The sequence below is a fragment of the Scyliorhinus canicula genome, chromosome 2, assembly GCF_902713615.1.
Source record: "Scyliorhinus canicula chromosome 2, sScyCan1.1, whole genome shotgun sequence".
Taxonomy (NCBI): domain Eukaryota; kingdom Metazoa; phylum Chordata; class Chondrichthyes; order Carcharhiniformes; family Scyliorhinidae; genus Scyliorhinus; species Scyliorhinus canicula.
In genome coordinates, this window is record NC_052147.1 from 184,460,079 (window position 1) to 184,477,409 (window position 17,331).

Genomic DNA, 17,331 nt, shown 5'->3' on the forward strand with positions numbered 1-17,331 from the left:
GTAAAGCAGATGGCCTAATTATGCAAATAGACGTAAACGGGTATGATATAATTAGAATTATGGAGACATGGCTTCAGGGTGACCAGGCATGGGAACTGAATGTCCAGGGGTATTTAGGAAGGACAAATAAAAAGGAAAAGGCGGTGGAGTTTCAATGCTGGCTAAAGAAGGAATTCACGCAATAGTGAGGAAGAATATGAGCTCTGACAAGGTGGAATCTGTATGGGTAGAGCCGACTTCAGGAAGCGTAGCACGACACACTCCCATCTGCATCAATGGCTCTGAAGTGGAGATGGTCGATAGCTTTAGACTCCTGGGGGTCACCATCACCAACAGTCTGTCCTGGTCCACTCGCGTTGATGCAACAGTCAAGAAAGCCCAACAACATCCCTACTTCCTGCGGAAGCTGAAGAAATTTGGCATGTCTGCATCGACTCTCACAAACTTCTGCAGATGTGCAATAGAGAACATCCTATCAGGCTGCATCACAGCCTGGTATGGCAACTGCTCAGTCCAATGTGTGAGTGTGGTGAATTCAGCCCAATGCATCACAGAAGCTTGCCACCCCCACATTGATTCTGTATACACCTCCTGCTGCCTCAGGAAGGCAGACAGCATTATCAGAGACCCCTCCCACCCAGGCATTACCTTCTTCCAGACCCTTCCATCAGTCAGAAGGTACAGAAGTCTGAAGACCCACACATCCAGACATAGGAACAGCTTCTTCCCCACAGCTACAAGACTCCTCAACGACTCCCCCTTGGACTGATCTGTTCCCTGTAAGAACACTATTCACAATGCCCTATGCTGCTCTTGCTCATATATTTGCTTTGTTTGGCCCCTTCTTCCACACTGTACCAATTACTGTTTGTCGATGTACCATTTTTCAATGTTCTTTGTTGATTATTCATTTGTCTACTATGTACGTTCCCTCGGCCACAGAAAAATACTTTTCACTGTACTTCAGTACGTGTGACAATAAATCAATTCAAATCAAATCAACATAAGAGATTAGTGTGTAAAATTAAAGTACATGTGATTCGGAGTAGTTGTGGTAGTCGGTATTAGGGGTATTACGGTACCTAGGTTGGAGATACCTGATGCTGTAAGATCATTGGTGTTGGAGGTACCTGATACTGTAAGATCATTGGTGAAGCCTGCCTGCTGGTTCTGCCCAGTAAGGCGGAGTATAAGAGTCTGTGTTTCCCTAGCTGCTGCATTCTGTACCTGCGCTGCTGGGGGAAACATCTAGTTCAATAAAACCTTCAATTGTCCTACAATCTCGCTTCGGGAGTTATTGATGTGCATCAGTAGTGAATTGAGATGGAAAGAAATCTGCTTGGCAGACAGGAAACAAGGAGTAGGAATTAATGGACCGTTTTCAAATTGGCAGGCAGTGACTGGTGGGGTACTGCAGGGATTGGTGCTAGGACTCCAGCTGTTCAAAATATATATTAATGATTTAGATGAGGGAACAAAATGTGATATCTCCAAATTTTCAACTGTCATCAAGTTGGGTGGGAGGGTGAGCTGTGAGGAGGATGCAGAAACCTTTCAGTTTGATTTGGACAAGTAGAGTAAGTGGGCAAATGAATGGCAGATGTCGTATAAATTGGAGAAATGCGAGATTATCCACTTTTGTAGCAAAAACGAAAAGAAAGACTATTATCTGAATAGCCATAAATTAGGAGAGGGGAATATGCAACAAGACCTCAATATCCTCGTACACCAGTCACTGAATGTAAGGTACAGGTAATGGATGCAAATGGTATGTTGGACTTCATAGCAAGAGGATTTGAGTACAGGAGCAGGGATGTCTTGCTGCAATTATACAGGGCCCTGGTGAGGCCACAGCTGGAATGTTTTGTGCAGTTTTGCTCTCCTTACCTGAAGAAGGATAATCTTGCTCCAGAGGGAGTGCAGCGAAGATTTACCAGACTGATCCGTGGGATGATGGGACTAACGTATGAGGAGAAATTGAATCGGTTAGGATTGTATTTGCTGGAGTTCAGAAGAATGTGGGGGGAATCTCATAGACACCTCGAATATTCTTACTGAATTAGACAGGGCAGATGCAGGAAGGATGTTCCGATGGTAGGTGTGTCCAGAACCAGGGGTCACAGTCTGAGGATACGGGGTAGACCATTTTGGACAGAGATGACGAGAACTTTCTTCATCCAGAGCGTCGTTGTCGGTCTGTGGAATTTGTTACCACAGGAAGTAGCTGAGGTCAAAACATTGCATGTTTTCAAGAAGCAGTTAGATATAACTCTTAGGGGCAGCACGGTGGTGCAGTGGTTAGTGCTGCTGCCTCACGGCGCCGAGGTCCCAGGTTCGATCCCGGCTCTGGGTCACTGTCCGTGTGGAATTTGCACATTCTCCCCATTTTTGCGTGGGTTTCGCCCCCACAACATAAAGATTGCAGGGTAGGTGGAATGGCAACGCTAAATTGCCCCTTAATTGGAAAAAATGAATTGGGTAATCTAAATTTATTTAAAAAAAGATATAACGCTCAGGGCGAACGGGATAAAAGATATGAGGGAAAAGGGATTAGGCTATTGAGTTGGATGATCAGCCATGATTATAATGAATGGCGGAGCAGGATCAAGGGCTGAATGGCCTCCTCCTACTCCTTTTATCTATGTTTCTGTTTTTCTAATTGACGAAAATGACAATTGCACTGCAGACTTAAAGGAAACATTATTTTCTGAGTTATGATTATGAAGATTTCTTTCTTTCAAAAGGGGATGGATTTGGAAAACAAACCTAGTTTTAAGGGATTTATATTTGGGTTGAAAGTAAGGTATAGTTTTAGGTGTGTTTGATTTAATGTTTGTGTCTGGAAGGTTAAAACTATAGTTAGATTCACGCTGGTCAAAAGTGTTTGTATGTGTGGGGGTTGGTTAGGTTCCGTCTGTGTTTCTATTGTGCTTAGAGATGGCTGGTGCGTGAAGAATACAGTGAAGACTTAAGCATGTAGGTGTTATCATGTATGTGGTGCTTACTAATGGGGCCTTGTAAAGTACAGATGTTTTTGAGTTATAGTTTTGCTGAATTTGATTGCAGTTGAAGATAGGTAGTGAGAGAAGGCAGCTCTCCTAGAGGCATTTGGTTTAAAAGGCTAGTGAGGGAACATCTTTCTCAGCTTGGTTAGAAGACAATCCGTACCATGGAATAATAAAACAAGTTCAGAGATCTGAAGAGCAGCTCGTTAAGGAAACTAGAGAAATGAAGATACGTTTCCAAAAAGTCTGAGATTCGAGTTACAAGAACAGAGAACTATTCAGTAAAGACAAACTGAGCTGAGAAGAAGACTCAGACACAAGAAATATATCTAAAGTGCCTTTCACTCATGGAACACGAGTTGAAGTAACAATGGAAACCAATGGCTGGATCTCAGAGTTCGTGGAAAAGCAGTTTAAACAAGGAAACCTAAAAGGGATTAGATTCGCTGTGAAAAGTGAAGCGGAAGCTTGGGTTAAAGTTTCATCTGTAAAACCTGGATTGGATTTCAGAATGCAAACCGCTAAAGGAAAACGGTATTATTGGAGATGATTTTGAAGCATGTGTTTTGGAGTGGAGTTTGAAAACTTGCATGCTCATCATCTGGGGGGATTCTGGAGAGAAATCCTCAGACACTAACTTGGGTTCACAGCCGAGTGTGTGCATTTGACCGCAGTCATGTTGCGTACCACAAAGGACATTTTGCGTAAATGAGACCATTGTAGCTTAAGATGTATTTTGTAATCAAAGCTAATCTTTAAACTGTGTATTTATTAAGCTAAGGGGGGAGTAAAGGAGTATCATACATAATCCAATTTTTCAATGTTTAATAAAAAAAAATTCTTGTTGTTGAAACTAATTAGAGATCCTGTGACTTTGTTCCTCCACGTTATATAAAAAGACACAGTTATGTTACAGTTGTTTGATCCAGGGTTCCATTCTGGGATATTCCTGTCCAATTATAACATCAACTGGGATTGTATCCGGTACAAAATAATGCTGATAACATTATTGTGATCCTTACACAATGAGGTAGTCCTTGGGATCTATCTCTTCACCTTGCCCCATAGTTATACCTGTCAGCAGTCATGGTTAGCAACCCTCAGGCAATGAGGAAGAAGAAGATTAGGAGATATATGTATGATATTGATCATAGAAAGAAAAACTTTCCAAGTGTTTTTTTCTTCTTAATTGTGCCGTTATGATAAACACTGGGCACAAAATGTAACTAAATAATTTGTTAGCTGTCTGTCTTTTATAGGGAAAATAAACATTCTGAGGATGAGGATAATAATTTTAAAAGTGCTTGACCAGTTCCTTCTATCAAGACCATAGCAGTAAACGAAAGACAAAGTTTGTTGCTGATTAATATTATTCAGAGCAAGCACTTGTAATGTACTTGTGCAATGGGAAATGTCTGTAACAGCCAAATGCAGTGAGAGGAATTTGGTTTTAGAAATTTTAGTGTTGTGAATGATTTACTTCGTTGCCACAATGAAACATAAGGTTCGGACCTGATACAAATGACAATCAAGATCTTATTGTGTGCATGTTCATCCTATTCAGATCATTACATCCTGAGCAGTATATAAAGGCCACAGTGGTTAATTAAATAAAATACCCCATTTCTCTTCCTCTGGATCAGTTGCCCAAGTTGGTATTGCTTTCCAGATTCAGCCGAGTGCACTTTATGCTTTAGTTGCAGTACCAAGGTGAGTTTATCGGGTGCAAATGGAAACATTTCTCTTGCACTTTAGCAGTATAGTGCATTTCAGTAATGGTTCACAAATGACTGTCTATTGTTTGTATAATAATTGGAGCTAAAATGGTAACCACTCAATTCCAGCAGAGAACCTGTTTTACTTTAATTAACACTATTTCGATCATTTATTTTCAGGGGAATTATTGATTGGATTATATGAATAAGATCACAATTCGTCAATAGTATAGTCAAGTGTTGCAATAATTCTACTTGCTAAATGTTTAGTTCTGATGTATCATGTTTGGGAATTTGGTCTCGCTCTAAACTGAGTGTCCTGAAGTCAGAAATTGATAGGTTCTTGATTAGTAAGGGGAATCGGCGGATATAGGGAGAAGGCAGGAGAATGGGAATGACAAAAATATCAGCCATGATTGAATGGCGGAGCAGATTTGATGGCCGAGTGGCCTAATTCTGCTACTATGTCTTATGGTGTAAACATGCCTGCAACATGCATTTGAAAATTAAGGATTGAAGCTCACTGAAGACTGTGTGCCAGGCCTCATCTACCAAATACTTGTCAGCTATCACAATACAGCTTGTCCCATGGAGCCTTCGAAAGTTTAATGGGCTGTAACGTGAAGCTGGCCGACAGGTAAGACCTGCAAGGAGTCCCTGCAGTAGGCTGTGATAAAGCTGGCATCCCTAAAGGAGCACTCCTGCATGGAGGAGATGACAGGTTACCAACTGCATTTGAGACCAGCTGGCACTTAAATGAAATGAAGGAAAATTCTGAACTTTACCTTTAGAGTAAAAATTGATTCTCTCCGAACAATGAAAGGGAACCATTTTGAGAAAGAAAAATAATATTAAAACTTACCTATTCCTCCATGGTCTCCAGTGGCTCAGTTTTTGCTGAACTTGGCATCAGAGCTTGAAAGCACGCATTATGCTCAAGGTGAGAAGTTGAGGAGACCAATTCTTGCTTATGTTGACACTCTGAGCAGTTCTGAAGGAAATTGAGTGTAGAAAATTGGTCCCTCAACTTCCATTTCTCATTCAAAATGAATGACAGGAATCAACTACTCCCCCCAGAACACAACATCCAAAGCATTTCCCTTGCTTACGTTCTAAAATGTACGGCACTAAAACGTATTTATCTCATTTGGTTATTTCCCATAACCAAATATTGATCTTTCACCAAAATGGTTTGACAATTAAATGAATATTATTCTAATATGAACCATTTTTCTTTTCCAGCAGGTAGAGGAGAAAAGGTAAGAACAGTTTGTCAACACTCTTCAGATGTAAAAATATTCATTTTGCAATTATCACAGGACGTGCTATATGTATCTTCTGTCTTAAAATATTGGGAGTAAAATTAGTCTCAGGAGGACAGTGCAGGATGGGCAATGTTGCACTCTGACTGAAAACTGGTGGTAAAATGAGATTTGCTCGGACACATTTTATGCTATTAGCCAAGGCAAATTTCATCAATAGTATTCTGATTTCCAGTTCTCACATGTTTCCCTTTCCTAATCATCCTTGAATCAAGGAGGCTGTGGATCTGGCAGCACATATTGGCCAGGCCAGGTGGAGATTAGCAAACCAGATTTTTTTTTTTAAACAACAAGGGTTTCATCGTCCTCATTAGACTTTTAATTTTAGATTTTATTGAATTCAGTTTTCAGCATCTACCATTGTGGGATTTGAACCCGGGTCCCCAGAGTATTACCCTGGGTTTCTGGATTACTTGCAACAATGCCACTGTGCAATTGCCTCCTGCAATGGTCCCACGACAGCTGAATATAAGATTTGGTAAAAGATCAACATTTACTACGCCATAAAAATGTACCATTTTGTCCTTTATTGAACTTGTGCTTGTAAGACTCCCTCTGTCTTCAAACATATGAGTGTACATGAAGAAAATGGTTCTTATTATTTCCCCAGACTATTTGAATTTAAAATATTAATGTAGAAATTGAGAGAAAAAGATAAGAATGATTATAAAGGGCAGCCAGCAGGCTTGCAGCCTGACTTGTAAACATAGAGGATAGGGTCACATTAAGTCAGTGCTATTTTTAAATATATCACACCCATCATACGTTAACACGGGCAGGTAAAAGTTGTTTTCCAGTAATGTACAAAAGGGTTATATTTTGCGGATAAATGATTTGTTGAAACAGATGGTACTTCCAATCTGAAGCAATTTTCCTTTCTCCAACAGGGGCAGAAGGGTGAACCTGGCGATGTCCGCAGAGTAAGTGATTTATTTTAATTCTTTCCTAGCTTATCTATTTTTTGGCCTGATGATTTGGTTTTGCACTGTGGCAACACATTTCCAAAGCTATGCACTTAAACATTTAGAGTAATTCTTTTATATAAATAATAATTAAAGATTTGAGTAACGATCATGGAAAAGCGAGAGCAAGAGTGCAATATACAAAACTGATTGTAGCGTCCACTGTCATTTTATTGCCACTCATTGATTATTTTCATCTTTTACCAGGTTGTTGGAATACGAGGATCTCCAGGTGCAACAGTAAGTAGTGCCTTAATATATTTCTGCTGTCCATAGTATTTATTGAAAAATGCATGTAAAATCAAGTCCGAGTATTAATTTTCATTAAATCTGATCAACTAAAATATTAAATCAAAAATTTGTGTCAAAACTTTAAAGGTGGAGCACAGTAATGGTGAAGGGCAATTTTAAGCCTGATCTATGTAATACATAGATAAAAAGGGTACACCAATCAAGACAATCACCTGTACTTTACTTCAATTCTCTCCCCACACCTAGTAGTTCATTAAGGTAGACTTTTGTCCCCATAGTTAGTAACTCCTGGAACTGGTTGCTAGTCTGTCACCAGGGCCTTATCTATTAAGGGGCACCAGTCCACATCAAGTAAAGCTAACCTGAAGTCTTTCTCACTCTTAATGCCAGTTATTGGATTGGAATGATTTGCAGGTTGACATTTAACCTGTTTGACGGTGTTATAAACTTCCCTGGCCATCAAGTCTTGGGGTGGGACTCGAACCCACAGTTTCTGCCTCAGAGGCAGGGACGCTAGGCACTGCACCTCAAGATCTCCTCAACTTTCCTTCTCATGTACTCTAATTATTTGAAACTCCTGGTGATGACTTTGAGCCCAGCAGAATTTATGGCTATATTGCTTGGTTCCTGTCTGACTGGAGCTGTAACCATATTTACTGGAGAACTCTGCATGTTTGGGTACATGCATATTCAGAGTTGTCAAATAACAATTACATGTTGTAACATTAGATAACGTGAGGTAATTTATGTTCTCCAAGCACTTAGACTAAGGTCAAGTAGGCCTACAAAGGTGCTTCAGGAATCCCAGAGTTTTGACATCATACTGCATTTACTGCATTTTAGGAAGATAGCACATGTTACTTCTTTCCTAAATTTTAGTTCCATTGAAGCCAGCCCTGCCCAAACAAATGAGTGCTCCATCCCTACAGCAAAGTAATGAGCATGGCACGTTTCCGCTGTCTCAAATTGGTTCATGGAGGATTTTATGTATGTGATAATGCAAATGAGTTTGAGTGGTAACTTGAACCATAACTTCACTGCTGCAACCCAGTGCCATTTGAAGTGCAATTTGTTCCCATTTTGCTGACTGTGCCAAAAGCAGAAATCTTACTCCGCATTTAATGCATGACTTCCAAAGAATTCCTTTCACTGCATTGGATGTTTTTGCGAAGTTCTCTGGACCTAAAGGGAAATTCTCCTTCGTCTGGTCTTTTTAGAGTCAGGTTAAGAATTCTTAGACCCGTGACATCTGGAGTATTCATTCGGAACATTCTGCAACATCCAAATCCATTAAAACACAAAAAACTTCATCGGATATGTACACACTACAGTGATGTCATAACATGCTACATATAAATGAACTTGATCCAAAAGTTAATGCAGTTTTTCTGTGTTATGATCAGTTTTACCCTGGGCTCATATTTGATTGGGTTCCTGGGCAAGGGTCATGAGAATCATATGTTAATTGAACCCTGGGTCCTTTGGAAACGGATTGCAGTAGAACATTCAAAAATTCACCAAACTGATGCATGGATAATAAAACATGCAAGAATATGCATCAGCTTGAACATATAATGGAGGTGGGGAGCATCTGGAAAAAATTGTAAAAGAAATACTGATAGCACAAATTTCTCATCTGGAAAGGAAAATATGAAGATGGCAATAAAGGGCAGTATTTACAATACATTTGGGAGGAAAAGGTACCCTTGAACCTCAGGGGCTGGATTCTCCCGCAATCGGCGAATTGGCTCGATGCCGGCGCCAAAAACGGCGCAAACCACTCCGGCATCGGAAGTTGCGGAATCCTCCACACTTCCTAGGCCTTCCTAGGAACACTTCCTAGTTGCGGAATCCTCCACGGGGGCTAGGCCGGCGGCGGAGGGGTTGGTGCCGCGCCAACCGGTGCCGAAGAGCCAGCGCAAGTTAGCGCATGGAACCCGGCGTATTCTTGCGCCCGCAGATCGGTGCGTGTGGATCGCGGGCCAGGCCAACCAGCCAGGTCCCACCATGTGGGACCATGTCCATTTCACGCTGACGAGGCTGGCCAAAAGTGGATGGCTGCTCGGCCCATTGGGGTCCAGAGAATTGCCAGGGGAGCCGCGACCAGCGCGGCGTGATCCCTGCCCCCGCCTGAAAACCGGCGCCGGAGGGGGGGGGGGGGGGGGGGGGGGGGGGGGGGGGAGGGGGAGAGAATCCCACCCCTGGTGTCCAAAGTTCTCTTCCACTTGGATTTTCCTTGGATTTTGTCTCGGTATATTGTAGATTAGTTGATCAAAGATTAATTTGCTGTTATTAGTTAATAACTCATTACCATTGCACCTGGAAGGAAGGCAGAAATGGAACCAGATTGATGTCAATCCTTTTTCATCTGTTGTTATTTCCTACATATTATCCTCAACATGGATTTTCTTTTTTCATTACAATAAATCTTGTTTATTTTTACAGGGACCACCAGGTTTACAAGGACCAAGGGGCTTGGAAGGGCCAAAGGGTCCACAGGTGAGTAATAATATGACTCTTTTTAACCCACAGAATAGACAGAGCATGTGATTTGTATCATGGAAATAGCCTGAAGAGACTCAACCATGACTAATAGCTTGCTCAGAGAAGCTGGTAGGATTAATTTCACATTCAATATGTATTAAGAAATGACAAAATTGCCCTAATGTTACAGGCATAACATTGGAACAGATTGCGAAAAGCTAGAAAAACATTTAGCATAGAAAATGGAGAGATAATTTATAAGAAGATAAGGGCCGGGATTCTCTGATCCCGCGCCGGGTTGGAGAATCACCGGGGGAGCGCATAGCACTCCGGCGCCATACTAGCCCCCGACAAAGTGGAGAATGACTGGGCCCGGTGGCCCATTGACGTCGATGTCGCTCGTGCTGGTTTTGAAGCCAGCGTCAACACTTGGCCAGGATTTTGGAGAATCCTGGACAAGAAATTCAACCAGGAGCAGACCACATGGTTTGTTGAGATCTGCTTCGCTGACCTTGGGCTTCAACACACTTTCCTGCCCTCTCCCCGTATCCCTTGATTCTCTGAGAGACCAAAATAACTATCTATCTCAGCCTTAAATATATTGAATTATAAAGCATCCACATTCATCTACGGTAAAACATTCCAAAGCCTCACAATCCTTATAGGGAACAAATTTCTCCTCTATTCTTTATTGGGACATGGGCATTGCTGGCTAAGCCAGCATTTTTATTGCCGTCATTAATTGCCCTTGAGTAGGTGGTGGTGAATTGTCTTCTTGAACTGCTGCCGTCAATGTATGGTAGGTTGAACCACGGTGCTTTTAGGAAGGGAGTTCAAAGATGTTAATCTAATGACAGTAAGAAGTCTTACAACACCAGGTTAAAGTCCAACAGGTTTGATTCAAACATGAGCTTTCGGAGCGCAACTCCTTCCTCAGGTGAGGAACATACCTCACCATTCACCTGAGGAAGGAGCTGCGCTCCGAAAGCTCGTGTTTGAATCAAACCTGTTGGACTTTAACCTGGTGTTGTAAGACTTCTTACTGTGCTCACCCCAGTCCAACGCCGGCATCTCCACATCAATCTAATGACAGTGAAGGAATGGCAATATAATTCAAAGTCAGGATGGTGTGTAGCTTGGTGGTGAACTTGTTGGTGGTGGGTGTTCCTATGCATCTGCTGTTCTTGTCCTTTTAGGTGCTAGAGGTCACAGGTTTTGAAGGTGCTGTAGAAGGACTATTTGTGAGTTGCTGCAGTGCATTTTGTAGGTGGGACACGCAACTGCCACTGTCTGTCCGTGGTGAAGTGAGTGGATGGAGTGGCAATTAAGAGAGCTGCTTTGCCTTGGATGGTGTTGAGTTTCTTGAGTGTTGTTGGAGCTGCACTTATCCAGACCCGTAGAGAATATTTTCACACTCCTGACTTGTGCCTTGTGGATGGTGGACAGGTTGTGGTGAGTCAGGAGGTGAGTTATTCTCTGCAGAATTCTCAGCCTCTAGCCAAAGTATTCATAAGGCTGGTTGAATTCAGTTTCTGGTCAATGGTAATCCCCAGGATGTTGAAAATCAGGGATTCCATTTTAGTGATGTCATTGATTGTCAAGGAACAATGGTTAGATTCTCTCGTTGGAGATAGTCATTGCCTGACACTTGTGTGACACACATTTAGCTTGCCACTTATCCCAAGCCTAAATGTTGTCTAGTGGGGGCTGCAAATGAGCATAGGCTGTTGCAGTATCTGAAGAGTTGCAAATGATGGAGGGAGGGTTATTGATGAAGCAGCTGAAGATGGTTGGGCCAGGAATACTACCTAGTAGTAATGTCCTAGGCCTGAGATGATTGGCCTCCAACAACCCTAACCTCCTTAGTGCCAAGTGACTCCAACCAGTGAAGAGTTTTCCTCCCAATTCCCATTGACTCCAGTTTTATCATAGAAGTCATAGACGTTACTGTGCAGAAGGAGGCCATTCGGCCCATCAAGTTTGCATTGGCCCTTATAAAGAGCACCCTACTGAAGCCCCCGTATCTACCCTATCCCCATGACCCAATAACCCCCACTTAACCTTTTTTGGACAATAAGGGCAATTTAGCATGTCCACTCCACCTAACCCGCACATCTTTGGACTATGGGAGGAAACCGGAGCACCCAGAGGAAACCCACGCAGACACGGGGAGAACGTGCAGACTCCTAACTGACAGTGACCCAGCTAGGAATCGAACCTGGGATCCTGGAGCTGTGTAGCAACTGTGATAACCACTACGGTACCATGCTGCCCCCTTTTGTTGCTGGTTTTGCTGGTGTTGCTTGATGCCACATTTGGTTAAATGCTGCCTTGATGTCATGGCTGGTCACTTTTACCTAAACCCTTGAGTTCAGCTCTTTTCTCCATGTTTGGACGGACACTGTAAGGAGGTCAGGAGCTGAGTGTCTACCTTATTGAGAATTAAGACAAAAATGAGGTTGAGTCTGCACTTTGTTGCAGGTATGGCCTAGAGTGTCACTATGGAGTACTGAAAGCCTGTCTTGGCATCAACCAGGCCCGTGACTTCCAATTCCCTCCCTGACCTCAACCTCCTTTACAACCAACATCTGAGCCATTCATCCGCAATTGACCTTGGCCTGTTGTGGCAGGAAGCAGATTGCCATTCAATCTGGTTGGCTGCAGCGAAAAACCCATGTAGAACCCATGCAAAAAAAATAAATGAGGTCTTCCAATGAGATTTGTGTTTCCTCGTTGCTGACTCCATCCCTTCCCCACCTCCGCCACTCCCTTTCCAAATCACTGTTATTACCGAGGTGATTGTTTTACATGGTGCCGCCTTGTGATATTTTCTGAGGATAGTTGAGTGATATTAAAATGGATAGAAGTACGGACTTACATATGAAATAAAGTAATGCCCTTCTGTTCCCTTGTTCCACCAGTTTATGAATATTTATAACTCATTTCTTTCTGATCACTCCTGTTTGGACAATGCAATAACTAGAAAATAGTCAAAACTTAAAGTAATCAAGCATTCAAGAAAACATATCAGAATAACATAAAAATCATAAAACTGTAAAAAGACTTATCACATACTGAGGAGTTGGTGCATTATGAAAGATTAATTATCTCACTCCCAGGACAAGGTAGTGCCCTGGGCCCAACCAAGAACTGCTGCTTCAGCAATGACCTTTCTTCTATCACAGGGTCAGAAGTGGGATGTTTGCTGATGATTTCACAATGTTCAGCGTTATTCATAACTCCTCAGACACTGAAGTAGTTCATGTCCAATATCTAGGCTTGGGTTGACAAGAGACAAATAACATTCACACCACCAAGTGCCAGGCAAAGACCATCACAAATTCCATCGAGAATCTAGCCATCGCCACTTGGCACTCAACAGTATTACCATCACTGAATCCCCCACTATCAATATCCTGGGGGTTACCATTGACCAGAAACTTAACTGGACGAGCCCTATAAATACCGGGACCTCATATGCAGGTCAGAGCCTGGGAATGCTCCGTAGTGTAACTCACCTCCTGAATCTCCAAAGTCTGTCCACTATCTACAAGGCACAAGTCAGAAATATGCCAGGATGAGTGCAGCTACAAAATCATTTAACAAGTTTGACACCAACCAGGAGAAAGTATTGGCACCCCATCTACAAACTGATAGACAATGGCACTGTGTACCATTTACAAGATGCACTGCAGAAACTCACAAAGCCTCCTTTGACATCACCTTCCAAATCTACGACCATTACTATCTAGAAGGACAAGGACAGGAGACACATGGGAACACCATCATCTACTTGTAGGAAAGTAGTTATTTGCATCATGCCAACACACTGTATAACAGTGAAAACACTGGAGTAGTTTATCTGCCCAAAAATTAGATTTTCTTCATTTATCCTATGGTTGATTTTACGCGTAAAGCAACATACTGTTTGGCAATTGACAAGTTCTGTGCTATAGTTCATGGATAGAGCGAATTCACGTGAGATGAGACAAAGCAAACCTGTGAATTTAATCAAAAGTTTGCAACTTTTCCTCAGACCTTAATTAATTATTGGAAAACATTTTGTTTATAGGGTGTTGGTGGTCCGCCTGGAAGTGATGGTGTGCCTGGAATTCCTGGAGAACCTGGTCCTCCTGGTCCACCGGGACAGACCACTCATCCTGGATATCCAGGTGTAAGTATTTCAAAGCATAAATAGGCTTTTTCTTGAAGATGCTATGAATTACATTAATAACCAGTTTAAGGCTATCAGTTGGGCTTGCACTGTGTCTCACTTACACTTGCCAGAAACTACATATATCAATATGCAGGGACCTGTCCTCTGCAGGCATAAGAAATATGTCAAGACATTGCATCTTTTTTGAATAAACACAACTATGAGAGACAATAGGTCCCTGGTGCATTCGCCATGGTAATATTTTGGCCAATCATAACCGGTTTGCCAACCAATCAAAACCCCTTTTCTCACACAGTATAAATTGTTGTTCCTTTTGAAATTTGGCATCCTTTTGTCTGTCCTGATGAGTACAGGATGAAAAGCTTCCACAGCACGTCTTTTTTCAGCAATACTCAAGATCTTGTGTGGAGTGATTGTCATGGGATCTCCACAGAAAGTAACTGAAATTATTGGGAAAGTAGATGGACCCTAATTGTCTTTCATATTTTTGATATTCCCAAATTTGCTGTGAGTTTCAAATTCTCCAGCCTATTTACAATGCCAGTGTGAACTCTCAAGATAGACAGATTCAAGCATCATCTTATTTCACTGCACTTTTTCAGCACTGTCTTTGCATTACAGTAATACAGTAGTACAAATATATGTACTTAGATGCTGACACTTTCTGTATGTTTTATATATAAAGAATTGGACATTTCATTCAAGCAGTTTATTGGTGTATGTGTTAGCTACACATGTGTAAAAAAAATGATGATTGGACAGTATTATAAGATTTTTGATTTATGGTGAACCAAGATTTATGAGAATCACTTGTTACAAGAACCACACCCCTCCCCCGCCCCCACCGTCCCACAATCGGAAATCACATCATGTTCCAGAGACTTAACCATATCGCAAGATAACTTCCAATGATGAATTCAAAAGTTTATTAACCATTAAAGAAATAACACATCAGAAATATAAAAGGAAAAGTGTCAATTAATAGCAATCAGCAGTAATCCACAGTAAAAGGAGAAAGTTTAACTTTAAAAACATTGGTGACAACTCTCTTTTTTTCTCTCTCTCTCCTCTCTCCTCTCTCTCTCTCTTCCTGTCTGCTGTAAATGGCTTCTCGAGACCCTTTTTTATACCTTACAATTGGAAGGCTACCTTAGCTAATTGCTGGAAAATAGCAAATTGGTCTAAAACTTGTCAATAATGTAATAATAATTAACCCATCGGTTTTTAGCTAATAACTCACGTTGTCTCAGCTTTCAGCCAATTCTTCTGCCCAAATTAGATCTCCGATCTTGAGGTAGGCTGAGTGTCGACCAATAGTTGGTTAACATAGCTGTCTGTCGTTTAAAGCTGAGGCCCCTTAAATAAGGGTCTTTTGAAATGAATGAAGTGAAAATCATTCATTCTTGTCAAGTTTAACAAGTCATCTTATATCTTTTTATTATCTGGCCTGAGAAGGACACAAGATAGTTATTCTTACAGCATTTTCAGAGTCTGTATTAATAATTCAGTTAATAATATGTTCATAAATATAAATGTTATAAACCTTTGTGTTACAAATTACATTACCAGCCTTTCTAACATATATTTTAATGAATTACTTATTATTTAATTGTCTCACAATTAAAGCTGTCTACTTAGCTAATCTGGCTGGTTTCCAATAATACTGGTTTTGTTTTTTTATTAAAAATGGCTTCCATCATTTTTGGCAGAAAATGCTCCAGAACATGTTTATTCAAACTACAAAATGATAGCCATAATAAAACTAGTGATTTTGGAACTACCAACAGTGTGCTGAACTGATAAACCAGCTGGATCTCTAGTTTCTATAAAGTGCTATTCATAGATGTGTATTAATTGTTTTTTTTACTTCTTTTATGCAGCAGAGGTTCACTGTATTGCATCCACCTTGAAGCAATATTATTATTACATATATACATGTTAATCCATTTTTCACACCAAACCACCTGACATTCATAAGAATTTTCCACATTGACATTTTTAAAATCAGATTATATTAGTTTCTAGTTGTGGAGAATGGCATTCGTTGTTTAAAACAGTTAGAGCCCTAAGAAACTGTTTCATTTCGCTGCAGTATATATTTGTACAAAAGTCAATATCATGTAAAAGTCAACGCCATGGTATTTAGGCTAAAAAATGTGGGGCGAGATTCTCCTTTGTCCGACGCCGATAGTGTATTCAGTGATCAGGATAATCCCTGTTTACGACCGAATTGGGGGCGGTGCCTGTTTTTGGATGCTCCACCCCCTCCAAAACGGCATCATCAAGCAGTATGCCCCATGCCGTTGGGTTGGTTTCCGTTCACTTCCTGAAGGCCCTCCGCCCGATGCTCTGACCCCGATGGGCCGAGTTCACTTGTGCTCTCAGTTTTCGTGAATCCGGCGTGGCGGCTGCGGACTGTCTCCAGCGCCACCACAGCCACGGGGGGAACCATGCCGCTGGACGGGTAGGGGCTTCGGAGAGCTTTGGGGGGAATGGTGGGGGGTGGCTTTGGCGAGGGATGTCCGGGGGGCCATTATCTGGCAGGTTGGATCCACGCGTGGCCGTCACCATGCTGTACAGCGCCACCACTGCGGCCATGCACCCAGCAATTCGCCGGTCGTTTATTTTGTGAAGGCCGTGTGTTTTACATTGCGCAGCTGCTAGCCCCTCACCGGTCGGAGGGTCGATGCTGTGGCATTGCTGATTTTATCATCATAAAACTAGACACTTCCTCCAGACATAGCCTCACATCTTTGGACACTAAGGGGCAACTTAGCGTGGCCAATCCACCTAACCTGCACATAGAACATAGAACATAGAACGATACAGCGCAGTACAGGCCCTTCGGCCCACGATGTTGCACCGACATGGGAAGTCAAAAACTAAAGGCCATCTAACCTACACTATGCCATTATCATCCATATGCTTATCCAATAAACTTTTAAATGCCCTCAATGTTGGCGAGTTCACTACTGTTGCAGGTAGGGCATTCCACGGCCTCACCACTCTTTGCGTAAAAACCTACCTCTGACCTCTGTCCTATATCTATTACCCCTCAATTTAAGGCTATGTCCCCTCGTGCTAGCCACCTCCATCCGCGGGAGAAGGCTCTCACTGTCCACCCTATCTAACCCTCTGATCATTTTGTATGCCTCTATTAAGTCACCTCTTAACCTTCTTCTCTCAAACGAAAACAACCTCAAGTCCATCAGCCTTTCCTCATAAGATTTTCCCTCCATACCAGGCAACATCCTGGTAAATCTCCTCTGCACCCGTTCCAAAGCTTCCACGTCCTTCCTATAATGAGGTGACCAGAACTGTACGCAATACTCCAAATGCGGCCGTACCAGAGTTTTGTACAGCTGCAACATGACCTCATGGCTCCGGAACTCAATCCCTCTACCAATAAAGGCC

The 17,331-nt window shown here is 42.0% G+C and overlaps 1 protein-coding gene across 2 annotated transcripts in view; it reads left to right on the forward strand.

The window, feature by feature from the left end:
• LOC119961821 (collagen alpha-2(V) chain-like) overlaps nucleotides 1–17,331 on the forward strand; it is a 313,195-nt gene that overhangs the window by 144,606 nt on the left and 151,258 nt on the right. The window contains exons 3-7 of one of the 2 annotated variants that reach the window (XM_038789187.1): nucleotides 5,963–5,979; nucleotides 6,930–6,962; nucleotides 7,212–7,244; nucleotides 9,702–9,755; nucleotides 13,813–13,914. In XM_038789187.1, the coding sequence (XP_038645115.1) occupies nucleotides 5,963–5,979; nucleotides 6,930–6,962; nucleotides 7,212–7,244; nucleotides 9,702–9,755; nucleotides 13,813–13,914 (239 nt within the window). The remainder of the gene's footprint in view (nucleotides 1–5,962; nucleotides 5,980–6,929; nucleotides 6,963–7,211; nucleotides 7,245–9,701; nucleotides 9,756–13,812; nucleotides 13,915–17,331) is intronic. The other variant, XM_038789188.1, reaches the window with a different exon arrangement.